General features: G+C 53.9%; 2 protein-coding genes across 2 annotated transcripts in view; one reads left to right on the top strand and one right to left on the bottom strand.

Moving 5' to 3' along the window:
- Wscd2 (WSC domain containing 2) overlaps positions 1-12557 on the bottom strand; it is a 38430-nt gene extending 25873 nt beyond the window's left edge. Inside the window, exons 1-3 of the mRNA XM_051176442.1 lie at positions 12054-12557; positions 3914-4028; positions 1896-2080 (exon numbers count right to left, since the gene is read on the bottom strand). Coding sequence (XP_051032399.1) covers positions 1896-2080; positions 3914-4028; positions 12054-12453 — 700 coding nt within the window. The 5' untranslated portion in view covers positions 12454-12557. The remainder of the gene's footprint in view (positions 1-1895; positions 2081-3913; positions 4029-12053) is intronic.
- Positions 1-27270, top strand: part of Sgsm1 (small G protein signaling modulator 1) — a 641040-nt gene that overhangs the window by 343152 nt on the left and 270618 nt on the right. The gene's annotated exons all lie outside the window — the stretch shown is intronic.

The following is a 27270-nucleotide window of genomic DNA, read 5'->3' as shown; positions in this document are numbered from 1 at the left end:
CTGGACTTTGAGAGTTCAAAGCCTCATGCCACTTCTGCTTGCTCCCTGCTTCGGGCTTTTGACTGAGGTTGTGATCATTCAGTCTTCTGCTCCTGGCTCCCTGCCATGATGGGCTCTTCTCTTCCTGGAACCACAAACCCAAATAAACCCTAACCCTTCTATAAACTGCCAGGGTCACAGTGTTTCACCACAGCAAGGGGAAAGTACAAGAATTATTCAGGCTGGGTGGCTCACTCCTTTGATCCCAGCACTCTAGAGGCAGATCTCTGAGAGTTTGAGGCCAGCCTGGTCTACAGAGATGGTTCCAGGACAGGCTCCAAAGCAATACAGAAAACCCTGTCTCAAAAAACAAACAAATAAATAAACCAACAACAACAAAAATAAGAATTATTCAGTGTTCAGGTTATCAAGGTCTCCAGGAATATCGGCATGCTGACATGGAGCCTGGCTGATGAAGACCCCCAGAGGTCTGTGGCTGGCTACTTTCATGCACACTTGGCACAGGCGCAAGTCAGTGTGGAAGAGGAAACTTAAGCTGAGACAACGTCCCCGGCCGAGACATTGGTTTGTGGGCAAGCCTGTGTGGCACTGTGGTTGACTGACGGCTGGCGTGGGAGGGAGGGGCCTAGCCCTGGGCTGATGCCTCTGGGTGCTATAAGAAGAATGAGATCGAGCCATGAGCAGCAAGCCAGTAAGCCATGCTCCTCCAGGGCTTCTGCATCAGCTCCTGCCTGGAGAACAGCCCCGACTTTCCTGGATGATGGGCGGTGATGTACAAGTGGAAAGTGTAATGAACCTTTTCCTCCTCAGCTCTCCTTCTTGTCATGCTGTTTATCACAGCAATAGAAACCCTGACTGGGCCCCGGCAAAATTACTTCACCGCACAAAGCCTCCATCCCCTTCCTGTTAGATAGTGATGGTTGCCCGTGGCAACCCCTGGGAAAGGCATGACACTTCGGGCCTGACCTGACTTAGCACCTGGGCTCCAGCAGACTCTTGACAAACAGCTAATAACGGGAAGGGGCAGTTGGGCAATGGCAGAGGCAGAGATGTCTCCTGCCTCTCCAACCACCTCCTATCCTTGGTTCGCAAACTGCAGGGTTGTTCTTTTTTTTTCCCAGCAAGACTCAAGCTGGGAACACTAGCAAGCTCGGGGGACTCTCAGGAGTCTGCCGAGCTGGAGAAAGTCTCCCACTGCTCGGAGCTGTGATGTTGAGATAGGTTTCTGGCCTCAAATGGAGGCCTGCCTCCCTCCCTCCCTCCATCCCTCCCTCCCTCCCTTCCTCCTTCTCTCCTTTTTTTAAGTTTTGCAGCCCTGGAGATTGAACCCAGGGCCTTGTGCATGACAAGTGCTGTACCACTGAGCTACAACTCTAACGCCCTCCCACCCCATAAACTTGTTTTGAGACCGGGTCTCACTATGTAGCCCAGGCTGGCCTCAAACTTCCTCTGTAGCTCAGGCTGTCCTTGTCTTAACTTCATCCCCGACCAGCCTCCCCGGGAGCAGGGATGCCAGGTCTGCGCCCCGAGGTCTGGCTTTCCCTGTGTCTATTTCCAAGGCCACCGTGGAGCTAGTACACACAAAGAGCTCAGAAAAGGACAACGGCTGTATGCGCTTACAGTCTTGGCTACTGCATTGTCCCAGGCAGTGGGGACGGTGATTTCATCTCAGAAGAGACAGGCCAACATCAGGTTCAGACTCAGGGGGCGGAGAACAGGGACACAGGGGTGTTGGATTGAAGGCTAGGGTGGGAGATGAAGCCTCCGGTGGTTTGGAGTGCTGGGGCCTCATAGAAGGTGCAGGATGGACACCAAGCGTGAGACCATCAGGGTCCCTGGAGTGGGCACTGGAGGGCTAGTGCGCCACCGCAGAGGGGCGGGGCGAACTCACGTACACCTGCGGGCAGACTCCTGGGCCAGCTGCAGCCGGTAGACGGAGAGGCGGTTGACGCCACCGCACACACTGCCACGCTCTCCCTTGCAGTCCATGTCACACTCCGCTTCGCTCACGTTGGCCGCCTGGATCTTGTGGCCACAGTAGCACTCGGCACCGAACTCCAGCCCAGCATACAGGTAGCCCCTGGGGGAGGGTGGCGTTAGGCAGGTCACTACGGACTGGCAGACCCCCGGGGGCAGGAGATGGACAGAGTCTCCAGGAGGCCTGGGAACCCAGGAATGAGAGCACAGGAGACTTCACAGAGGGGACAGAGGGGTTGGAGGGGCAGGGAGCTTGGAGGAGAAATGGTGGTGTAACTACTGGGCAGGACAACCTGCTGGGGGTCACAGAGGCGGGGAGTCAGAGGGCCCCAGGCACTGGGGGTGGGGGGTGAGACCCCTGGGGACCGGGAGAACACCCTGGGGACATCCACCAGCCCGCATCACTGTCTGATGTGTCGTATCCCCATACTTCTCTCCATGTCCATATTAACCCTCACTTTCACACGTAACACACGTCACTCTGTACACACACAAACACACACACCAGAGAAATATTCATACATTCACAGATACACTCACACACATGTTCACACACATACATTCACTCATGTGCGCGCGCGCGCGCGCGCACACACACACACACACACACACACACACCCCACCTTGCCCCTCCCCTGGTCCTCTCTCACCACTATAGAACCCAACCTCTGTCTTCCAGGAAATACCACCCAAGGAGACACCTCATTGCCAGGTACCCTGAGAAGCACCCACCAGAGAAGGGGAGGAGGCAGGGCTCCCCAATCCCTTTGGCAGATTATAAAACCAGGCTCACATACCCAGCCAAGAAAAAAATTTCTTCCTCGAAAACAAAGCAAAACAAAATTCCAGGAGCTCTGAGGTTATGCTGGGTTTTTTCCCCCTAGCTGTGGAATTCTTCCCTAAAAAGGATACTCAGTGGATACCAGTCTAAACACACGGAAGAAGGCTATGGTTGAGGATTGGGGGGGGGAGTCCTGCCAGCCCCCTGACCACGGTGCTCCCAGAGGCATGGGAGCTCCTCAGAGGACAGCCTGAAAAACACGTCCCCGTCCCCGGAGGAGCTGTCGGTGGCAACGGCTGTCTCCTGGCTGTCAGTGCTGGGCAGATGGGCAGAGCTACCCAGATTGGTGCCTGCACATTCCCCGGACTTGGTGGCACTAGCCTGTCCGCCTGCTCTTTCTGGGAGGCGAGAGCAGCTGGTATGACTGAGGATCTTGGGACTTCACTTGCCCCCATGTCCCTGCCCCTCTGAGCCTGTTTCTCAGACATTCCCTGGGCCCCTCTGCTACAGAGGAACCCACTGACAGAATCAACGTCACGGGCTGTTTCTGGAATAAGGGATGAAGGCTGAGGAGGAGGAACATTGTTCTAGAGGGGGCTCAATGGCTTCCAGCTGGGGAGGGGGGTTGTAGGCCAGTTGACCTCCTGGCCTGGCAGAACTGGGAATCCACAGGGTGCTTGCAAACTGCTCTCTTAGAGTGGTGGGCTTTAAAGCCAGGCATGGTGGCGCAGGCCTGGCGACCCCAGACTTGAGATGACACAAACACCGTTTCTTAGAGACAGTCAAGTGTCGGGACTAAGCTCACCAAGGTAACCGGCTGACCATGCGCGCCATACCGCACAATCTTGCTCCAAAGCATAGCCCATCCCGTTGCAGCCATACTCCCACAGACCACATGCACATATATCATTGTAGACGCACATGTGTGTGAACACATATGCACACACGTGCACACACATGCACTTACACAAACACACATACATGCCCACATATCGATAATAATTACAATCCTTCGCTTCTGAGGTCCCTTGTTCACCACGCTCTGACATTCTCTCCGCGGCAAGGCAAAGGACACCATGGAAGAAACCGTGGGTGGGAAGGCTTGGGAGGGACATATCTGGGGACACGGGGAGGTGGCGGGGTAGGGGTCACTACCGTTCAACACAGTTGTCCTGGCAACGGAAGACTGTCATCTTTTTGTAGTCGAAAAAGGACACACCTCGCAGGGCCCGGCTCTGGGTGTTGTCCAGGTAGCAGCCGATGTACTTGGCTACGGGGAAAGAGGAAGAATGGGGATTGACACCGGAGGGCTAGAGGAGGAGGAGGCCCCATGTGCCCCTGCCTGTGTGACTTTGCTAACTGTGTGCGTAATACCCGATTTCGTCCTCAGGGCACAAACGAGAGGAGAGAAATGCTGGCCCAGGGCAGTGGGTACTAATGGGTGAAGCTACAGACACAGGGCACGGGAGGGACCCCCCCCCCCCGCCACAACCAAGTCCAGCAGTCTCCTGGCGACACTGGGGCCACACCCCTAGCCCAGAAGGAGCCTCACTTCGCCCAGGATGAGGCCTGTTTTAGCCGCATGGAAGTTCTGGAGCCCTCCCCTGCCTCAAGGGTCTCACTGCATGTGTATGACCCAAGGTTCAGGGCCCACTTCACTGTGTCACCTCCCAGCTCTGGTCCTTGGAGCTCAGGACTCACAGATGCCCCTGCCGCACTGTCCTGTGTGCGGTAGCGAGATGAAACGGCACACTCACTGGGCAGGGCACAACACTCGGCAGTTTATATCTGCTGGACTTGGGTGAATGCATCCATCCCAGAGCCACTTCAAATGCTATCCAAGAACCTTGCAGTTATTAACACTGGGAACTCATCACCGTTCTCTGTGTCAACCGGGAGCTCACACACCAAGACAGCATACTTTAGAATTTGTGCAAAATCTCTTTCTCACCCTCCTCAACACCTGGACGCAGGCTACAGCGAGTGCTTTATACGAGCAGCAGCGCAGCAAATCTCACCAAGGCTCTGAGAGAATATTATCTCTATTCTTTCTGTGGTCCAGGGTGATACATTGTGTATAAAGGAAGCTAGAGTTGCACATGGTGGCACAGCCTGTCTCCACTCCCTCCTCTGCACGGTTGGGATGTGCCTGCACGCTGGAAAGACCTAGTGAGGCCCGGAAAGGAGAGGCAAAGCTGGACAAAGGATCACATGCCGACCTTCCCAACCCACACCGGCTCTTTCTGCCCCTTCCCTTGGGAGAGAAGGATCCAGCCAGGTCCCAGGGAGTGACCAGGAAAACTTCAATGCCATTTGACACTTCTCTGTCTCAGAGGCCGCCCCTCCCGGGTCCTCTCTCTGTCCCTGTGTGGGGGTGGGGCTTGCAGGAGGACAGGCTTCCACCAGGCCACATGTAGCCGCTGCCAGCTCTGTGAACACACCAGTCTCCATCCTGGCACCTTGGACTTTCTCCACAAGACAGAGGTGACGGCTCTGCTGAGGACAGTGTAGCTTCAAAGGGAGCGTTGCTGCCCCTCATCTCCTGTCTCAGAATCTCAGCTGGTAATCGGGCACTGCTGCGTGCACAGGGCAGGGCCGCCCACATGCTCATTTTGGGCCTTAGCTTCATTGTGTCTGTTTCAGGTAAAACTCAGGGCCTGGCTCATACTCGGTCAGCACTATAACTTCGAGCCATGTTCTCAGCCTTCTTGGCTTTCTGAAACTCAAATTTCATAAACTCCCTGAGAACCCATTTTTAAAAAGTGTGCACGCACGTGTGTGTGTGTGTGTGTGCGTGTGTGTGTGTGTGTGTGTGTGTGTGCACGTGCGTGAGAACAGGTACCTGCAAAGCCAGAAGAGGGTTTGAATCCCCTGGAGATACAGGAGGTTGCAAGCTGCCTGATGCGGGCGCTGGGACTGATACCCAAGTCCTGTACAAGGCCAGTGTGTGCTCTAACTCACTGAGCCATCTCTCCAGCCCCACTGGGATCCATTTTATAGACAGGAAGTCCACCACTGCGACACTAATACCCTCTTGCCTCTGCTCCCCAGTCCTGGGTTTACAGACAGATCTCCTGCCTCTCCTCCTCTCCCCACAGGGGTTCCCTGATCCAGTTAGGGGCTGCAGCACTGCCCACCCACCAGCCAGCTGGATTCAAGATGGCGTGACGCCCATGCCCTGGATTCCTACAGATTAAAGCTGGTATTGCTGCCCCTGCTTTCCCTGGCTCATGACACTGGCATTGAGTAAGACAAAGTTCAGTCTGTGCAGGGGAGCAATAACTGGAGGGGTAGGGGAGGAGCAGAGCAGTGGGGGAGGACAGGCGTGGGGGAGATGGGGAGGAGGGAGAGAGAATGAGGAGGAGGGAAGGAGGAGAGAACTAAGAAGTGTCGAAGCCCAGGAGTGGGATTTTTTTCGGCAGCCCAGTGGCATGGCAGGACAGATGGACACTCCCCAGAACCCTGATGCTGAAGGTCATTAGCTTGCTGAAGTCACCCACAAGGAAGGTCTCAGACTAAGCTGTCACTTCTGGTCTACTACTGGAGGTTTCTCCACCCTGCTCATACACCAGGGCGGAGGACGAGACAGTCGGGGCTGGATCACATGTCTTCCTCCCCCAATTCAGGACTTCCGGTTTGAAATGATATGCTCATTATGGCAAAGACTCCTTCTTCAGTTCACATGGTGTGGTGCAGGGGATGGAACCCATGTCTTTGGGAACCAGGGGTCCATCTAGACCATTGAATGCTGAATGGCTCTCCCTGGCCCTCCCCAGGCTAGCATTAAACTGAGACGCCCCATAGCTGTTGAAGAAACACGTGAATGCCAGTTTCCTCCTCTGTCAACAGAAGGGAGATACCGGGTCCTCTGTGCTTTGAACACAGGCCTGTCTCATACCAGTGCCCAGGGAAGTCAGTGTCAGGATACACAGCTAAGTTACTTACCCTACCTTCCGTGGACAGGACCAGGTGGTTCCTCCCTGCCAGCCCTGTCTGGTCCCGATCCCCAGAACGGCACAGCACTGCCAAGTCTGAGCTCAGTCTTGTGAATGGCAACCCTGAACCCTCCTCAGCCTTTCCCAGGGCCTGTGTTCAAATCCCGACACGATGGCAGCACCTCTCAGAGGCAGGGGAGTTTAGGTGTGTGAAACAGGGACACAGAGTCACGGACCACATGAAGGGGATTAAAGGCAGAGCCCACAGGATCCACCAGCATCTCCAAGACACTTCTGAAATGTCTGAGAGGGCCTGGCTGGTAGAATCCAGCTCAGAATCCAGCAGGTGAGGACCCTCTCTCCCCTCTCCCCACACTGAATTCTCTCTTCACACATTCCCTTCTGCTTTCATTAATCTTTCCATGGAATTTCCCTCTCTCTGATGGAAGCCATCTGCTAAGAGGGAGGCTGAACACAAGCAGGTTGGCATGCCTTTTTTCTGTACTGTTGGGAGCAGGCTTCCGAGGTAACCCACTGTGCTGGAGTCAGCCAGATCTGGGTCTGTGGCGACTAGCCACAGAGATGGGTTCCCGGAGACAACATTTTCCCACTTGACAAGTGGGGACAGGAATTCTGCCTGGGGTGCCTTGAGCTGACCTGTGTCTTACACGCAGCCCCTGCCCAAGAAGAGAGACACCTCAGGATATTGCCTTGTGACAGACAATCACATTGTCCCTGGATTGGGTGAGGAGGTCAGTTGGGGGAGGGTGGTCCCAAACACACAGAGCTGGTGATCACGTGACCAAAGGAGACGAGAAGAGCATGTGGCACCTATGAACGGAATAAATGAATGAGTATGTGCATATATAGTTATATAAACAATATGTATTGCCTGAGTGTGTGTCTGTTCACAGGGATATGTGTACACGTGTACATGTGTGTGTATGTGTGTGTAGGATGAACATTCATGTCTGCGTGTATGTGTGGGTGTGCATGTGCAGGGGTGAACACTTCCAAATGCATGTTCACATTATAGCTCCTCAGGAGCAGTCCACCTTGCTTTTTGAGACAGGGTCCATCACTGGCCAGGAACTCACCTAGCAGGCTAGCCAGTGAGCCCCAGGGACCCACCTGCCTCTGCCTCCCCATTGCCGGGATTGCACTATAAGCCTAGGTTTTCTAACATGAACTCCGGGTCCTCATGCTCCTATGCAGTTTGCCAATGGAGCCATGTCCCCAGCTGGGTTATACAGCTTGAGAAAGAGCTGACGGGTGGTGGTTGGTGCACATTTTTAATCCCAGCACTCGGGAGAGCAGTTCACTGACTGTGAGTTTGAAGCCAGCCTGGACTAGAGAGCTAGTTCCCGGACAGCCAGGGCTGTTACACAGAGAAACCCTGTCTTGAAAAACCAAAGAGAAAAGAAAAGAAAAAAGAAGAGATACTGCCACTCTACTGTTATAGCAATAAAGGCTTTGGACTCTGAGAATTGGGATGGAGTCTGCTCTGCCTTTTGCTGCTGTGTGACATTGGGCAGGTAGTTCAACTTCTCTGAACTTCTGGTTCAACAAGTTTTACATGAAGTAAAGTGCAATCTCAGGCACTTGGGCAGGCTGTCAGTCAACTGCAGTCCCTGTTATCTGAAGGACACTTTGAAATCAAGCTGGGTCTCATTCCATGACTCTCCCTGACCAGTGACCCAGACAATTCATGTGACCCCTGTGCAGTTTCCTCCCTAGAGGGCTGGCAGAGCCTGGGGGAAACTTCCCACAATCTCCCTGCTCCTTCCCTCCTTCCTTCCCAGTTAGACTGGGTCGTGAAGCCACCCCCTGGCTGTTGTGGGGGTCGGAAACGCTACTCGATGTGTGCACACTGCCCCAGGCAGTGTGAGTCTGGCTTTCAGCACCCTCCATTTGTCTCACAGCCATCTGAGGCTGGGTGCTTTGTCCCCCAGGGAAAACTGTAGCTCAGACATGTGACGTGACCTGCCCAAGGCTGCACGGAACAACTTGCAGCAATCTGATCTGAACCCTGATCTGGGTGCTCAACACCCCGTCTCTCACAAGGCTGGGATAAACAACAGACCCAGGGGGCTGACCCAGTGCGAGCTGCACCCAGGGATCCGACTTCTTGTCTGGTGCCAGCTCCACCCAGACGCTGTTCTTTCTCTCCCGTATTGGCCCCTTGGGCTCTGAAGTTCTAGTCCTGCATGCTCACATCCAGCAGGGCCCTGGCAGCTTGGGAGGGAGCCGGGCTTCAGTGTCAGGATGAGAAGCATTTCGATTTTGGTGGTGCAGATCTAAAGGTGCTGAACCCCAAATAAGTCCATCAAAAGATGGGCTTCATCTGTGTTCTAATGACACCGCCTGCTGAGAGCCCGGAGCTTGGGGCTGCTTTTCCAAACCCTTTCCCTTCTCTCTTTGCATTTCGTAAAATAATGTTAGAAGCTCAATTGTGCCCAGCATTCAGAAAAAGGCTCGCATGCTCTGGAAGCCCATCGCCCTTGTTTCAAACCTCAGCTATCCTGCAAACAGCCTGTGTAACCAGGGGAAGCCATAGCTCTCTGAATCCATCCTTATCATGTGCAAAATGGACCAAAATGGCCTCTAATTCATGGAATGGTACTAGCCAAATATAGCAATGAATCAACCCGACACAGTCCAGTCCACAGGGCAGCTGCTACATGGTATACCATCACAAACCGGAAACCGGAGGGTGTGTCAGGCACTGGCATAGACCACCCCATTCTAAGCCACGAGCAGAAAACAAACAGCATCCAGCATGGCGCAGGTGCTCCATAAACGGTCCTGCTACTGTTGACAGCCACAGTGGCCATCTGTTGGTGGGGTTCCAGCATCCCTTGCGACCCAACACATGGATGAACTCCCTCATGTGTTCTGAGGTTATCTCCAAATGACTTTAGGCTCGAAGGCAGTGTGAACACAGAAAATATATGGGGTGGGGGAGGGATCCTGTGTATGTTCCTGACAAAAGTATTTTCCTCATCCGTGAGTCCCAGGGTATGAACCCTCGGCCATGGAGAGCTGACTGCATTTCATTCTCACAGCCCACAGGGACATCATCACATAGGTCCGCTGTCACAGGAGCTCCTGCATCGCACAGAACAGGAGGGACAGCATTCTGGAGGTGGCGAAGCTAGAACTGGGAGGTCCCCACCCCACCCCACCCCCGCAGAGGGAGAGCCACACATGCCTTTGCCCATTTGGTCACTCACTGGGCCGCCGGGTGCAGCCAGGAGCCACAGCTGAGCACCCGGCACTGTCCCAGGTGCTGACCGGTTCAGCTGGCCAAGACAGGAATCCGGAGCAGAGTGCGAAGACCCAGTTGTACAAGCAAGGCACCTTTGGATGGTGATGCTCCTGGCAGCAGACTAAAGCTAGGGAGTGTGATTGCGACCAGGCATGGAGCGGAACTGGTTAGGACACTCTGGGAAGCAGCTCCGGGAGGCAGGGGCTGAGTGGTGGCTACAAGGAAGGGAGCTATGCAGAAATATGTAGGGAAAGGGTATGTATATAGGATGAAAGGGCAGAGATCCTGCAGCGAAGGGAGCATGCTGCTCCACTGAACAGCAAGAAGGACAGTGGGGTAGAGTGTGGGAGGAAATATGAGAGCTTAATGGGTAGACTGGTGAGAACCAGCACGCTTTCGAGGACCGGGGGCTTTCAAAGCATTGGGTGGTGTTTGGAGTGGCTGGGGGCAGGGCTTGCATGGAGAAAATGGAAAGAGGAGAGATTTCCCTAACAGACAAGTCTCTCATCCCTTGCCATGCTGAGACATAGCTGCTCCCCGAGTAGATCCCAGGGGAGAGGAGCTTTCTGAACATTGATTGCTAACTGCCAGTTCAGTCCCAGCTGACTCCTGTCCCACTGGATTCTCAGGGCTGCCTGGAAGGGAGCTAGAGTGAGCTCTGGGCTCTCTCATAGGGTGGGGAGGTAGAGGCTCCTGGAGACCACTCCAGAGCCAGGCTCAGGCTGGGACTGGGTCAGGGGCACCTCCTGTCCTTAGGATGGGTCCCTTTGTGAATGCTGTGCCTTCCAGGGGTGGAGAGAAGGGATTCCTAAAGTGGCACACAAAGGCTTGTGGTACCAATCCCCTCACCACACCCTCACTGAGTTCCCTGAGCATCCTCCCATATTAATCTCAAGAGCTGTGGCTAGGGCAGGTTTCCCTAGCCTGCTGGTTACACAGCATCTGCCAGTGGAGTGGGGGATACCTTCAGAGGAAGACAAGGATCTGGGCAGATGGTGCTTAAAATCCAGGTCATGCTGGACGTAGGCTGTGCAGCTCTGTGCTGGCATCTTTACTGCCCAAGCCTCAGCCTCCACTCCTGTTTCTTGTTTGTTTCAATTTTATTTTGTTCTTAGTCATTGTGTAAGTGTGATGGTGGCTTTGTGCCAGAGGAGCTGGAGGTATAGGTAGGTGTTGGGTGCTGGGAATGAAATGCATCTCCTCTGTAAGAGCAGCATGGGTTTGTGCTCTTAGCTGTTGTTTGTCTGGGAGACAGGGTCTCTAGCCTGTCTGGCCTCCAATTCTCTATGTAGCTAAGAAATACCTTGAATGACCAACCCTCCTATTTCCACTTCCTTGGTTCTGGGATTACAGGTATGCATTGCCCTGCCTGGGGATGGAGCCCCTGGGGATCGTGCATGCTAGGGAAATGCTCTATTAACTGAGCTACACCCCCAGCCTTCCACATCCGTTAAACAGGCACAAGTTCATCTGTACCCTGTTCAAGCCAGTGAAATGTACCAGTAACCAAAATCCTTTTGGCTGTGAAAGGCTGAGAAAATGCAACAAGGTAACGGAATTTACTGGGGGGGGGGGGACTGCCGAGAGCTCCATCGCCATGAGCTCAGCAGATGGAGGAGGACTCTGGCATGGCCATAGCTTGGCTTTGCTAAGTAGCTGCTGCCATCGATTCTGGGCTCCAGGTACCCCCTTTCCCCCTTTGAGACAGAGTCTCAGTACATAGCCCAGGCTGGCCTCTGACTCCTCCCACCTCAGCCTCCCCAGGGCAGGGGTGAAGGTATTCATCACCCTGCTCAGCTGGCTCCTTGTCTTTAAAACAGGTAGGGTATACTGGAGATGATTCTGCACGTGTCTAAGCGCTCACCCCAGATCCCAGGACAACAAGCAGTGGTAAAGGGAACAGGGATTCTAAACTTAAGCAAGCATGGGGCTGGAATGGAACTTGCCAGCTGAGGGGCTAGTGACCAACTCATTACAGACGGCAGCTCCAATGTCCTACCTGCGTGTCCTTAACCAGTTGCCGCTGTTATTTCTGCATTTGTGTTCCGTATCCCGTGTTTTCCCTCTCCCCCTAGTCCGTGCAGGCTCTTACCTCTCTCCTCTTCCTTTTCCTTCTCCTTCTCCTGGACAACTCTCCCCTTGAGTGCTCGGTTCCAGGCTCCTCCGTAGTCGCCCAGCTTGGCTCTCTCGCCGGTCTCTTTGCCCTTGAATGAGGGTCCGTACCTGCGTGCGATGCTGGAGACCTCCCCCGTGTCCCGGAAGCCTCGGCCCAGGTGCAAGTCACTCAGGAAAGGTAGCTCGGCTCCTTCTGCCGGGCTCCCCGCTGCAGGGCTGGCCTGGCTCTGGGGCACAGCGGGCTGGCCCACGAAGCCCGAATGCAGGAAGACGAGGCTCCCAGCGGTCAGGTAGAGAGCCAGCAGGGTAAAGAAGCGTACCGGCTTCCTGCGGAAATACCGGAAACACCGCTGGAACTTGAACCAGAGCTTGGCCATAGCCGGATCATTCCGGACTGGCTCTGGGCTGGCCGGGCTTGACGGCTGGGAAGGGGCGTGGAGGGCGTGGCTTCCCAGGACACCTTAGGGATGTAACTGCCAGGGCGCGGTACTCGTTGCTGAGGAGACACTGTCGTCCCAAAGCAAGCCCAGGCTGGGCTGAGGCCAGAGGAAAGGAGGGCAGAGGTTCTGGAGTCCAAAGGTCAAGCTGAGCTGCCTGGGGCCAAGAAAGGAAACGTGCAAGATGTGGTCTCCTTTCCCCACACCTCACCCCAGAGTGTGGCTGAAGAACTCTGGTGCAAGGATCCAGGGAGGGAGTCCAGCGGCTGCAGTCACTCTGGCACCTTCTCAGTCCCCTTTTGGGCTGTTGAGCCTAATTAGTTCCCTGTGGGCTTTGACGCTGATCTCTCCTCCAGCTCCAATGGGTGAGGGAGCTTCGTGCCACCTTCTGGGGACTTGTGCTGGAAGACCTCCATCCCGTCAAGCTTCAGGGTCCCGGGCTTCCTTCTGCAAAACAGCAGTGGACACAGGTATGAGGACCTCCTCACCAAAACTGGGAATGTAAAGAGGCCTGAGCAACCTCAAAGGGCTGTGCAGAGACCCGAGAAAGCGGGAAGCCAACTACAACACCCGGAAAGAAGATTGCATGGACTCCAGGATTGCAGAGGACTCCACTCTTTGACGCACGGGAACTGGGGTGCTTCAATCTTAATGGGAATGGAAGCCTGGGGGAAATCTTGACCTCCGTCAACCACAAGGTCTTATGCATTACCTGTATCCGTCCCTCGGAATCTATGAGGTGCTGGTCTCAGAGAGGCTCAAGCGTCTTGGGTACAAAGGCAGGGTTCGCTCTGCACACACACACCTCCTGTTGGTTTCAAATCATCTCATACGTCCTAGAACACCTAACTCGAATGTCAGGGCTCAAGAGTTGTTACAGAGTTCTTAAAATAAGGGCAGAGGAGGGCTCTTCTATACATTCAGTATGGGCCGTGTGTGTGTGTGTGTGTGTGTGTGTGTGTGTGTGTGTGTAATATGTGTGTCACCACCCACCCATCCTCTCTTGGGTTTTGAGACAGGGTCTTTTCAATACCAAAAGCTAATCTGGCAACACTGCCCGGCCAGCATGCTCCTTGATTCTTCCTGTCACTGCCCCAACCCTCCCTCCAGTGCTGAGGCTCTAAACTCAGGCCTTATGCTTATGTGACCGATTCTTTACCAACAGAGTCATCTCCCCAGCCCCCCCCCCATCCACTTGCTTCCTGTCCATGGTTGATTGAATCTGCCAATAGGGCAGGCCCAAGCCGCTTGCTCCTCTAAACAAACTTTGTATATATTTGTCAAGCAAGCATGGCTTTGTGGGTCCCCCGAAGTCCAAAGAAAACCTCCTAGACGTTCTGAGGCTGTCTTCTGCCTGAGCGGGAAGTGGGAAGAGAGGGGGACAGGCTCAGGAAGCAACACAGTATTTGCTGAGGGCCTCCAGGTGGGCAGCTCCGTGAGCATCCCCATAGAATGTCTCATCCATCCTCTCCTCTCTTTCAGCAAGGGAAGTGGGGGCTTCAAGGATGGGCGGGGTAGCACTGAAATTGGAAACCACACTTTTTTTTTTTGCTTGTTTGTTTTAGACAGGGTCTCATGTAGCCCAGGCTAGACTCAAACTTGCTCTGTAGCTGGGGCTAGCCCCGAACTCCTAGTTCATTCTGCTTCTACCTCTCAGCTACCGGGTTACAGGTTAAGTGCCATCTTGCTTGGTCAAGCCACAGCTCTTAATCCTTTGGAGTCCGTCTCTCCCTGCTTACTCTGGGCACTGCCTGGCGGTTCAGAGGTAGCCACAAAGCAAGGGCCCATCTCTTTCCAGCTACTGCGGCGACTTCTTCCCTTGGCTGGGGCATCTCTGAGGAGGGTATGATGAGCTCCTGCTTAGGAATTGAATTCTCCTGGGAGCTGTTGAACAGTTCTGACCTTCTAAGTAGCAGGGAAAGCAGCATGTAGAGGAAGCACTGGGGGGCGCTGGTTCATACATTTCATGTTAGCAACAGCAGGGGGCAACAGTGTGCCCCCAGCCATTGCCAGGGGATCCAAACTGGCTTGGGAGTGCGGGTCTGGGGCAGCTCCTCAAGCCACACAGCATGTCACTGGGGTTTCCGTGTCATTTGCCGCCCCACTCATCAGAAACCAACCACCTTTCAGGCACACAAAACACAAAAATCCATGCACCTGTGGCACCAGACATCCATCCATCTGTCCATCCATCACCCTCAGTCATCTATACACATCCACCCATCTTTGCACTCATCTGCCAGTCTGCCCACCCACCCACTCACCTCTGCACCCACCACCCTTCCACTCAGCCAGGCACTATTTCCTGTTTTCAGGGAATTTTTAGTCAACCAAGGAAGAAACCAAGCAATTCCACAGTTGCCTTGTCAACTAGACAGTGACAAAGCCCAGGCAAGGGATATGTATCGCACGGTACAGAACAGCAATATGGGATTAACCGTGTTTGATAAGCATACACGTGCCGCTCCACACATGCACAGTCATATACATATTCACACATGATGCTCTCACACACACTCACAGACGTGCATGCATACACACTCACAGGCACACTCACATGTATACACACATGCATGCACATTCACAAGGCACACATATGCACACTCACACACATATACTCACACATGCGCACACAAGTATAGACATGCACACTCATGTACATGTGCACACGCAATGTACTCTCACACACATGCACAGACACGCATGCACACACTCATGCACGCACACACATGCACGCTCACATTCACACTCATACACTCTGATTTAATTCTCACAGTGATTTCGTTAAGTTCTGTGCTGTCTTACAGAGCTGAGAGTTGAGTATCAGAGAGGTTAAGTGACTCGTTCTGAGATGCCCAGCTGGCAAATGGATGGCGGGCTGTGATGACTTCAGGAACTCCACATGTGCCTCTCGCTTTGGAGTGAGGGGTCCAAGCACATGGGCAGAGAAAGCCCTTGCGCCAAGGCATCAGATTTGGGTTTTAAATGTCAGGAATCTGGGGATCCCACTGACCCTGGAGACTGGGAAGCCAGAGCAATGGAGCTGCCTGGGGACAGAGATCAAAGAGGGTTTCCCCAGAGAGCAGCCTTCCAAACAGCTGAGAAGGACGGACAGACGGACAGGCAGAGTCAGACCTCAAGTGTCTTGAGTGCCAAGGCCCTGCTGGTAGCACAGAACTCACTGAAGTTTCATGGTCACTACGTTTTAGCCTTTTAGCTTCTTTTTAAGTTTTTTTTCTTTTTTCTTTTCTTTCTTTCTTTTTTTTTTTTTTTTTGAGGCAGTGTCTCCTTGTAGCCTGGGCTGCCTCGAACTCACCCCGTAGCCCATCATGACCTTGAACTCCTGATCCTCCTCCCTTTCCCTCTGAAGCTGGGGTGGGGAGCGGTTGTAGGTGTGCACCACAGCCTCGTCTAAGGCGTGCTGGTGAGGCAACTGAACCCAGGGCTGCCTGCACGCTAGCCAGGCACTCTACCCGAGCTCACGCATGAAGACCATGCCACAAGCCAGGGCCTTGTGGGAGCCCACACACTTCCCACCTACGTGCGGCGGAGAGAGGAAGCCAGGAGCCGCTCTGGCACTGTGAGGTATCCTCAGCTGTACAGATCACAGATCTTTAGCTCCTAGTGTTGACCGCCTGGATTCATCCTGACTGCAGACACCTGTCTGCACCAGCCTTGGCTACCCAGCTCTCCACTCCCCTGCTTCCATGGCTGGCGGACTGGATGAAACTGTGGGAAGACAGTGGAAGCGCTCAAGGCTGCCTCCTCCAGGCTCATGTGAGCGACTGGGAAGCTCCTCCCCACATCAGTGAGGGCCATGCTGCTGGCCCCTGCAGATCCGTCCCTCGCTGAGGACGCTTCTAAGGCTGGCTCCTTGGTTGTCTCTCTGTGTCCTCTCTGTGACCACACATCTTTCCCCTAAGCGGTTGCCATGTGGGCGTTTGGGGACATTGAACTCATTAGCAGCTGGCAGGAGACAGAAAGAGATGGACATGGTAGGGACAGAGAGCAGGGGCTATGGCAGGCCACCTTCAGCAGGGAAGAGCAAATGTGAACTTCCTACCCACACCTCTTGTCAGGACCAGGAGCGAGAGCACCCTGGAGTCTGAGCCCCACACACTGCCCCTCCCCCCAGCACCCGGTCTACAGTAGCCCCCCCCCCCCAGGACACAGCAGTATGGGAGACAAGAAGGGACTGCCCTTCACCCCAGGGCTTCGTACCAAGGGCTGATGTGCTTAGATACTAGCCGTGTGTGTGTGTGTGGGGGGGGTGTGTGTGTGTGTGTGTGTGTGTGGTGTGTGTATGTATATGTGTGGTGTGTATGTGTGTGTTATTGTGTATATGTGTGTATGTACGTGTGCGTGTGCTGTGTCTGTGTGTCTGTGTGTTATTGTGTATATGTGTGTGTGTACGTGTGTGTGTGTGTGTGTATGTGTGTAAATTAGGGTCTCTGAGGGAGCAGTGTATTGTACTTTTTGTCACTGGGTGAGTCTAGGTGGAGAAGCCATTTCTGAGTCACAGTACCCGTCCTCAGAGGAACCTAAATATCTCTGTCTCCTGGAGCTGCCAGCCCTCCCCACACTCCCTCCCTCCCACAGACAGACAGCCCACTCCAAAGCAGACAGGAGGATTAGCTAGCCCTCACTGGTTATCACCTACTTTGTCCCAGGCCTCACAAACAGGTCCAGCATATCCTGCTGTCTCCACAAGCTTTGAGCCCCCCCAGCCCCCAGCCCGGCATTGGCCTCAGCAAGCCCTCTCCTCCTCCTCTCTCCATTCACTTAAATCACGTGGGGGGCGGGGGGGGAGGGGGCTCTATGGCACCCGTGTGCTCCCTGGGCAGTTACAGGGTCTGAACCTCCCTGGGCTGCCTTTGCTTTCTCTCTCTAGACAGTGAGTCAATCCCAGAGAGCCGGTGGGTGCATGGGCCTGGGGTTGGCTCTCACTGAAGGCAGGCTCTCCTGCTCCCCCACCCCCCAGGTCTTTGCAGACTCCTGATCCTCCTGCTTCCCTTTCCTGGTGCTGAGTTACAGGTGTGCGCCATCATGCTCAGCTTCCTCGTAAACCGCGTAGCACTGAGGTAGAGGTACGGAGAAACTGAGAATCCTGGTTTCCTTCACTGCTTACCCAAAACTTCAAATAAACATCTCTCTCCTTGCCAGTTTCTGTTTCATAGCTGCTTCAGAGGTCAGGGAAACTGAGGCAGCAGCCTAAAGCTAACATTTTCCTCCAGCTGATCCTGCCATCCTTGGCCCGTATGTTACCGGGGAAACTGGGTTCCTTTTGGATTCTTAGTCTTATTAATGAAATAATTTTAAAACAGTCTCAAAAGGAAGCCCAAGAACAACTGTAGTGCCTGAGAGAGAGAAAATAAAACCAAACCAAATCAAAGAAACAAACAAACAAACAAAACAAAACAAACAAACAAAAACACAGCAGGACAGGCGAGCTGTCGATCTTGCAGCTGCCTGGAGAAGGGGATGGGAAAGAGGGAAGGAGAGAGAGCCAGCAGGTCCAGTATTGGGGTACAAATGCCACATGGCAGAGGGATGAGGACAGCTTCAGAGACAGAGTCCAGACCCAGCAGGTCCAGGAGCGAAGGCCCAGGCTCCTGGCCAGTACCTGAAAGGTAGAGAGAGGCAAAACAAAAAGTCTCACTTTTCTGAGTTAGGGTGCCAACTGGTAGAAACCTTGCACCTGCAAGCATCCCTACCTCAGGAGGGCCTTCCGGGCCAGAGAACCACATGACACCATTAGGGCTCAAATTCCGTGGGGGAGGGGTCTGTTCTCAGCGGCCTCCTAGCATGGTAACTTCCTGACTGTGGCCCTCAGGGCCTGCCCACAGGAGCTGAAACCCGATGCACCTCCAGACAAACGTGCTGTCCAGCAACGAGAGGAGCGCAAACTGCGTGATTCCAACCTTGGGATATTCCGGAAAAGACAGCGATAGGCAGGGTGTTGCCTGCAGCTTAGGGGTAGGTGGGAAGAGCTGGTACAGCTCAGGGGTTTGGGGGTGATGACTCAAGCTTGCTGATACTGCAATGGCACCTACATGTCACGTTATGTCCAGAACCATAGAACACATGACACTGAGCACCGCTGTGAAGCCTGTGACACTCAGAGTAGCCTCTGACCCTATGAAGGAGGAATATGCAGATGGCCACAGGCTTGCACCCCATTGGCGTTGACAGCCTGGGCAGGGGGTAGTGTGCCTTTAGACTAACTGCTGCTTCCACAAATCCGACCATCTGCCCGTTAAGCTAACCATGGTCGGCAATAATTCGCCATACGTTCCAAACAGCGAGGAGAGTGGGTTCCAGTGTTCTAGCATGAGGAAGGGATGCTTGCTTGTCTCAGGCAATAGATGGGCTGGTCCCTCTGATCACACATCTCAGGAGAAGAGTGAGTTGTCGCCTTGTGCCCTGTGGCACACCATTAATCTAGCTGCAGTTAAAGGTGTTTGTGATGGTTTGTGTGTTTATTCCCAGGAAAGGGTGGTCACACCTTTGACAACTCTGAGCTGGGAAATTAGGAGAAGCCGAAATGAAGGGAGGAACATGGCAGGGAGCTGTAGCCTGTCCCGCAGCTCTGATGACCCGGCTGAGGCCCAGTCCCCATCTGTGGTTCTCTCTACCAGGCAGCTGGCTGCCTTCTGCGGCCCAGATCATTCTCTTCCCCAAGAGAGAGACTTGTAAAGCAGGGCCCTAGGCCCCTATCATTAAGCCATCTGGAGCCATCGCTCTCCTGCAGGCGCGGCCTTGACTCGGGTCAATTAGTACTCATTTGCATAGGCATCTTTAATAGGCTGCTAATTGTCAGGGGAATAATGGATGGTTCTGTTCCTGGGCAGAATGTTTCTCCAGGGGCCAGACCCATGGGGGGTGGCAGAGCAGGGGAAAAGGGAAAGGCGGGGACCTGGAGGCCAGAGACAGCAAGGAGGGAAGGATGGAGTCAGCTCTGCTTTCGCTAAGGTAGCACAGTCATCTGGAGTCTGGGCTGCCCTGTGCTCAACTGTGGTTCTTCAGTCTGCTCTGTTAGAATAACTAGAAAGCACAAGAACTCGGGGACCCACCCATGTGTCGGGGAAAGACACACGGACAGACACCCATGAGGACGCTCTGGGAAGGGCTGTAAGCTGAGGAGGTCTCCAGCAGGCAGACACCATGCACCATGCAGCATTGCACTGACTGGATACTGGAACCAGAGTGGGTCCGTCTGGGAGGGGCTGCACCTCAAACTGTCCCCGAGCCTGTGGAAAACTCTGGGCCCGACTCCTAAGGTAGACCACGCAGGGTGGAGGAGAAAGATCTAAGGTCCCTTCTGGGGCAGGACTGTGCCTTAGCAGCCCTGCATGGAGCCAGGATTCACATTCTCTTCTTGGTAGGGCTCAGATCTGTGGCCACAAAGCCTGGGGCATTCAGCGTGGCCTTTCAAAGAACACCTCTGTAGTGAGATGTCTACCACTCCCACACCTGGGGAAACTAGGTCTGGGATCCCGGACATCAGCTCACTCTCTTACTTCCTGGTCAGAGACAGACCATCCAGAGGCATCCTTGGAACAGGAACCTGTTTCTGGTGTAAGTGATTTCTCCCTGAATGAACATCCATCAGGCAGCATTTTGCCCTGGAATCTTGTTTCTCACGCTTTACACCTTCATTTACCCATGTCAGCAAAGACAGCTTGGCAGGGACACTCTGAAGAGGACCATGGAGGAACATCACTCTGCTTCCAGAGATCACCCTCTCGTCAGCAGCATCTTCCCCGGAGTAAGGAACACAGAGCTGTGGATGGACCACCCAGCAAAGCAGCATTCTCTAACAGAAGGGGAACCCGAGGCTTAGGGAATCCAGAACAAAGCAACCTCTGTTCCTTCAAGATGCCTGACACAGGCTGGGGGCAGCGCCAAGTGTTCAGTGATGTCACTGCTGTCCCAGAGGGCAGGGTACTTTTAGGTTCCAGTTAGGATGGGTAGGATGACTGGAGGGCTCGGAGAACCCAACAGAGTGGCCCACACCACACAGCCAGGCCAGACCCAAGCTAGCTCCAAGAAACTGCCACCCTGTGTCCACACAGCTCTTGGTCAGCTCCTTCTAGCCATAACCGCCAGCAAATTGCCCCTTGTTGCCACACCCAGTTAGACTCTAATTTAGGACCAGTGGCTACTTCCCTTAGAAACCCTTCCCTGGGGAGGAATTTTCCACTCAGGATCTTCTCTGGAGCAGCCTTGTGTCCCCAACCAGGAAGGAAGCATTTAGCAAACTTTGCCCATCGCAGACCTAACTGAAGTCTGGACCTTCATCTCCCCAATCGTGACCTCTCCATGGTGCCAGTCTACCTGACGGAGGCGGAGCCAACAAGCAGCAAGCTGCCTCTCAGACCCAGGCCCAGGCTTGCGCCACTCCAGAACCTTCTGCCCATTGCTGACCGGGGGCTTCCAGTCTGAGGGAGCAATATGGCGCTCCAGACTCAGGGCCTTTCTTCTTCGTGTGTTCAGAGCCCATGAAGGGAGTGAGCACTTCCCAGAAGGCATAGAGGCCCGTGGCCATCCTCATCAAAACCTAGTGGAAAGGTGTCTCCTCCCCGGATGACAACCACAGGCAGGAAGAGAGAGAACACCCCCCCCCCCGGCTCCTCTGTCAATCATCTAGACACATGGCACACCCATGCCTGCCCTTCCTCCATCCCAGCACAGGCTTACCTAGGCCACTCTATCCTGGATTGTCACCTCCTCATTCCCAGCACACACAGGGGGTCCTGAACCCCATTTCACACTCAGAGCAGCAGCTTCTGCCATTTGCCCCAGAAACCTGGTTAATGCTGGAAGCCTCAAACTAGATCGCCTGGCTCTTGGGAGTTGAAAGCGAAAACGCCAGCTGCAGCCTGAAGCCCCTCAGGCCAGGTCCCTGCTCCTCTCAGCGCCAGAGGATGTCACCCATACCCTGGCCCACACCAAACAGCAGTGCTTCGCTCCCCAGGCACAGTGACCTGGCCCTGAGAACAAGCCTGGGCTCGTCACTCAGTGTTCCCAGTTTTTAGGTCAGCTGTCACTTCAGGCTCTACGCAGCCTTCAATCACTGACTCTGTCTTGGGGTTCGATGCTAGGGTCCCTATTTGCAGGACCTTGTACTGAGGTGGCCGGGGTCTACCGACTGGCAGTGGGCTCTCTGATTGGGACAGTCAGATTCTGGTTCCTTCTGTGTGGAGGTTGAAGCTCCCCAGGAGATAGTCACACCTCAGTGCCTTCCAGGGAGGGACTGGAGAGAAAGACACACCCATGAATTATATATTTCCAGTCATCTCCGAATTGCTCAGCAATTACAGAACACCACAAGCAGCCACAGGGGTCACGGACCTCCCGAGGGCTGAGACTCAGCGGGACAGAAGGGACCTCACCAGCGGGGCTGGGTTAGGAGTGAATTTGTGATTGTACATTTCTTTTCCACATCAAGTTGTGTTTTGAAAAATACAGGGGAGCTCTTAAAAAATGTTTTGATATTATTCATTTACCTGGTGTATATGTTTGTGTCACAGAACACACATGGGGGTGGAGGTCACAAGGCACCCGGAGGGGGTCGGTCCTCTCCTTCCATTACATGGGCTCTGGGGATCAAAGTCAGGTTCTTCAGGGTCGACGTCAAGTGCCCTTAGCTGCTCATCCATCTTGTCAGCCATTGCCTGAGCGTTGTTGCCAGTTAGAACGGAGTTTGAATCTGGGCTGTGATACTTGGCAACACAAAGAACCCTGAGGCTGTGTAAGGCATCAGGGCTGCAGGGTCTCGTGTGTGTGATATGGGATGAGGATATTGGTCCCACCCCACCCACCTGGATGTTGAGAGGGTTTAGCTGACATACGGATGCAAAATGCTTAGCAAGGGCTAGGCACATCACGATGGTGAGTACTTGGGTACTACGCCTGGCTGTGGCCGGAAGGCAGGACAGCTAGCTGTAAGGACTCTTGTTTCTCTGAGCCTCCATTTCCCAAGCTTGAGAGCCCATGGCCACCCCATGGCCAGATAGCCTATGGGCACGGAGAGAGAGGTAGGTCTCGGTCAGAAGTGAAAGCCGGAGGTGACTCCTACTTATCTCTCAGTTTATTTGAATAATAATAATAAAAAAATCCATTTCCAGCCCCAGCATTAATAGGCTGCTGCTGAACACGTTTTAAATTTAAATTTAGAAAAACATCCCCCCACATAAATGCTCACCACCCACACACCCCCAAGAATAAATCCACCGGGTGAAGGGGAGATGTCTGTGTGTTTATATCCCGGAGGGGAGGGAATAGGGAGGACCTGCATGTGCAGGAGGCTCCTGGGGACAGGGAAGGAAGTGCCTATCAGTCTTTGGTGGTGGCACTAAGTGTTCGGCCAGAAGTACTGGTCAGGGAGTCTGCCCTGCAGGGCTGGGCCAATGGAAGGGAAGGCCAATGGGCCAAGGCTGGTGTGCAGGATTGACTTCCTACTGCAGAAGCTGCTTGCCTCTGAGTTACTTCCTGTCTGCAAAGGATTTGGTCTCAGACCTATACCTACAGGCTTGCCCATGACCTGCAATCACCCGGCTCACACCCAGGAGAGCCTTGCCTGGATCCAGCGCCCTGTAGCGGCTTCTTATAATGTTTATTACAAGAAGGGGTGGGTACTGTCACCAGCTGCCCACAAATAGTGGTAAGGGAGGCTGGAGGATCCGAGCAGGGCACGCAGCGCAGGACCTCAAGCTGCAGCCTCCTCTACCTCTTGTCTTCCTATCCCATCTTCAAGGCGATTCTACGGCCGTGTGGCCTTGGCCAGGGAGACTGGCTTCTCTGTTTTTCTGGGACCTTCTTAGCAAACAACAAAAAGCTACCATATACATTTCTAGTTCTTTTCTACCGTTCTCCTCCAATAGTCAAACTACAGCTCTCTTGTTCATCAACAGGCATCCTTCAGTACCAGCCTCACAAGCCAGTCAGAGTTTGCCTTGGGTATGGGCCTGAACTAGGGGATTTACCAGCAGGGAGGGTTCATCGGGCATTATTCCTGCTTCACTTCTGGGGAGTTTACTGTCCACTCAGAGACCCTCATCCTTCCTGCCCTACTGTGGGTCAGGAGCATCGGGCGCACTGGCTGGTCCTCTCAGCACTGACAGTCTGCTGCACATCAGTGTGGACCCAGAGCTCAAGAGGGCGTGGCCTCTGGCTCCTGGAAGCTGGTGGTTTTGTAGTTTTAGACTTGGGGTGGGTGTTGGTTTAGTCTCACCATGACTCAGCTTTCAGAGCCTCAAAATGCACAGCTTCCAATACTGGAGATGAATCTGTAATGCAGGTACAGCCTCCATCACCTGGGTGAGAAATGGAGGTCCCCAAAGGTCAAGGAACTTGTTCAAGGTCATGCAACTCATCAGTGCAGAGCCAAGACCTCATTCAGGCCGGGCCTGTGTATGTGTGTGTGTGTGTTGCATGTGTGTGATATGTGTGTGCATATGATGTTTGTGTTGTGTATGTGTTATGTGTGTGTGTTGTGTGTGGTGTATGTGCGTTGTGTGTGCATGTGTGTGACCTTCTCTCTCCTAGCACCCGGTCTCTCCGTCTCCATAGGAATGGCACGTCAGAGGTAACTCTCCCCCTTGGCTCTGTGGGGATGGAGGGGCTAGGGGGGCAGGCTCTACTCCTGAAGCCCCTGGGCTCTACTCTAGGGAATCCTGGTGGGCTCTGTGAACATACCATTTCCTAAAGGAAGCCTGGTGTCAGCTCTAGTCCCCAAGTGGAAGCTTGGCTGTCCCTAACAACCCCTGCCCCCTGTCAGAGGAAGATGTGTCAGAGAAGTATTGGGTTCCAGTGTGAGCTTAGTGATTTTATTCCTTCTTTCTTCCTTTTTCCTTTTTTATTATTATTATTATTATTATTATTATTATTATTATTATTATTTGAGACAGGGTCTCTCTATAACCCAGGCTGGCCTTGAACTCTTCTTCATTCAGCTGCCTAGGCCTCTAAGTGAGGGGGTCACAGGGTGTGCCACCACACCTGGCTCTAACTTAGTCTGAATCAATCCAATGAAGTTCCCTTAGAATCTTCAGGGAGGGAGGATGCAAAATGGGGATTCTCAAGCCTAGCAAGCCTCCAGGATGATACACAGAGAGAGGCTGTGGCAGGTCCCACCCTGTGTGGCCAGCAGTGCAACCCTACGGGAGGGAGCCGTTTGGCAGGAGGCATGAGGCCTGGGCGCCGAGATGACGCAGGGCTGCTCCAGGGCACGCATGTGCCCTTGACTGCTGTCCTCGCCAGGCTCTGGGAGTGATGGCAGGGTGGCAGGGTGCAGCAGTCGGCTTTTTAATTAAAACCACGAGGAGAAAACATTCGGGTGGCTAAGACAGACACAGTAAACCCAGCTCCGGGAGCCTGTGCAGAGGGTGGGACTCCCAGTCGCCACGGCGGAGGCTCCTTTCTAGTCAGACAAGCCCACTTACTGTTGCTAACCCGAGAGAAGGGACAGCCACGCTTACAGAAAAAGCGAATTCAGACAGAGAGCAGTTGGTTCTTGTTCTCTCCCCGCAGGCGAGTGGACCCAAGGTGGTGAGTCCATACCTCAGGGGAGCACAAGTCAGCCCCTGTGGTTACACAGAGCGGCCAGCACTGGTGAGTCACACAGGCTAACACGACCCAGAATGAGAGAAACTGGAGTGCCAGGGTTGTGGGGTCCCGTTTCTGCGTCATTTCTGGAAAAGGCGAAGATTGGTGTGGAGTGTCAGAGGGGGCTGAACTCTTGTGTTTCTTGATTCTGGCTCAGGGTGCTGGGTTACACACTTTTGCCCAAGCTCGCAGAGTTGCAGACTAAGCCAGGTGGATGTTACTGTAAGGCAAATCATACTTGATAAAAACCCTAATGCAATAACAAGCCACAGTGAGTGTTTCCCACTTGGCCAGCTGCCTCCCTGAGGGAGCAGGGTTAACTTCTGCCTTCTCACTTATCTGAGTCCCCCAGGGGCTCATCTGGAGGGCTGGGGTGCTTCAGGGAGCACCTGGATTCCCACGTGACCCCAGCTCCTGCCTTCTCCCGGAGCTGCCAACGCTCGGGGTTGTTTTGCTGGGGAAGGCACCAGTCACTGAGCTGTTTCTCGGCAGGCAGCCTCCACCCCCTGCCGTGTTTACATGAAAACACATTTGCACAGGGTTTTGTTTTTACCGTTCGCCTCAGCAGCCTGGATCCTAAGAAGCCTGGGGCAGCCTGATTATCCAGCTGGAAGCAGTGGCTGCCTGGAATGGGGCAGCCCAGGTAAGCTCTTAGAGGAAGTTCAGGGAGCCTGGACTTCTGAGCTGGTGTGCTTATGTGTTGTGTGCGCACGCACGGGCGTGGAGAGGGGAGGGGCCGGCGCATCCTACACCTTGCTTGCAGGATGCTCAGCAAGCTGCTTGCCTGGTGCCTTGAGGAGCCTCTCCCACCCCAGTCAGGAGGACCCCAGTCTCATCTTCCCCATGGGGGGTTTTCCATCACGAATCACGAATGACTTTCACCCATGAAGGCTCCTGTGAGCTCAGCCCAGTTTTAGAGCCCCCTCCACCCTAGGACAGTCATCAGCTGGACCGGATGCCTGACTCCACGTGTGAGCAACTCCAGCTGCCGTGATGGTTGATCTCGGTTGATAAGGGGCAGGATCTGAATCCCTTGGGTGAAGCCAACTGTGTCCGATAAGGTGGGAAGACTTGTACCACAGTGGAACCACCCTGTGGGGTCCTGGGTCACATAAATAAATAATAAATAAAGAAGAGAGCCAGCATTCACCTCTCTCTGCTTTGTGAGACGGATGCTGTGTGTGGGGTGGCAGACATGGGAGAAGATCTAGATTCTTCTATCTCCAAGTCTAGAAGCACTGTGGATACTAATCATTGGCTTCTGCTCATGTCTGCTGGTCAGACTAGCACAACAGGCCCTGTCTGGGTGACATGTCACCAGCACAAATCCCCACCACCCTCCTTTCACCTGGTCGCCCTGTGATGGTCCCAGCTGCCCTGGGGGCTTGGCTGGGCTGACTAAGCCTTCTGGGCTTGTGTGTGAAGCCATGAGCCCAGCCTGGGTTCAGAGAGCCCTGTAGGTCAGGAACAGCCCCCATGAGGAGGCTAAGGTGGTGAGGCCCAGCTTAGAAATGCCCAGCTTGGGGCTGGCCTCCTGGGCATGAAATCATGAAGACTCCCTTCCCATGGGTGAACAGGAATGTCACCACAGGTTCTATAAGAGCCAGCGTGTCTCCCGAACGCCTGCACAGTCAGACACTGACAAAATGTGCAGCCTAGAGCTGCCCTTTTATCTCCATTTTACAGACAGGGACCCCGAGGCTCTGGGATGCAAAACTACTCTGTCCAATATCTTGCAAGTAGTAAGTGACCACAGACCTTGCTCAAAACATTTAGAGCAATTAGGGGCGGTAGATTTTTCCCCTCATCACCGTCAGCATCTTTGTTACTGCCACCCACCATCCATCGTCACCTGTCATCATCGCCATCATCAACTACCACCATCGTCATTGCTGACGTCACCACAGCCACCAACCACCACTGCTACCACCACCGTCATCACGATTGCAGATACCATCAGTGTCCCCGCCAACCTCACCATCAGTGTACCCAGCATCCCAGTCATTGTCAACACCGTCACCATTGCCAGCACACACAGTCGCCATCATAGTCTATGCCACCATAGCCATTGTCAGCTGTCACTACTGTCATGGGTAACCCACCATCACTATCACTGTCATTGGCAGCATGGATGCTGACGTTTACATG

This window comes from Phodopus roborovskii, unplaced genomic scaffold (assembly GCF_943737965.1).
Source record: "Phodopus roborovskii unplaced genomic scaffold, PHOROB, whole genome shotgun sequence".
NCBI classification, from domain to species: Eukaryota; Metazoa; Chordata; class Mammalia; order Rodentia; family Cricetidae; genus Phodopus; species Phodopus roborovskii.
Note: the sequence above shows the minus strand (reverse complement) of the source record. Positions and strands in the feature narration are given on the sequence as shown.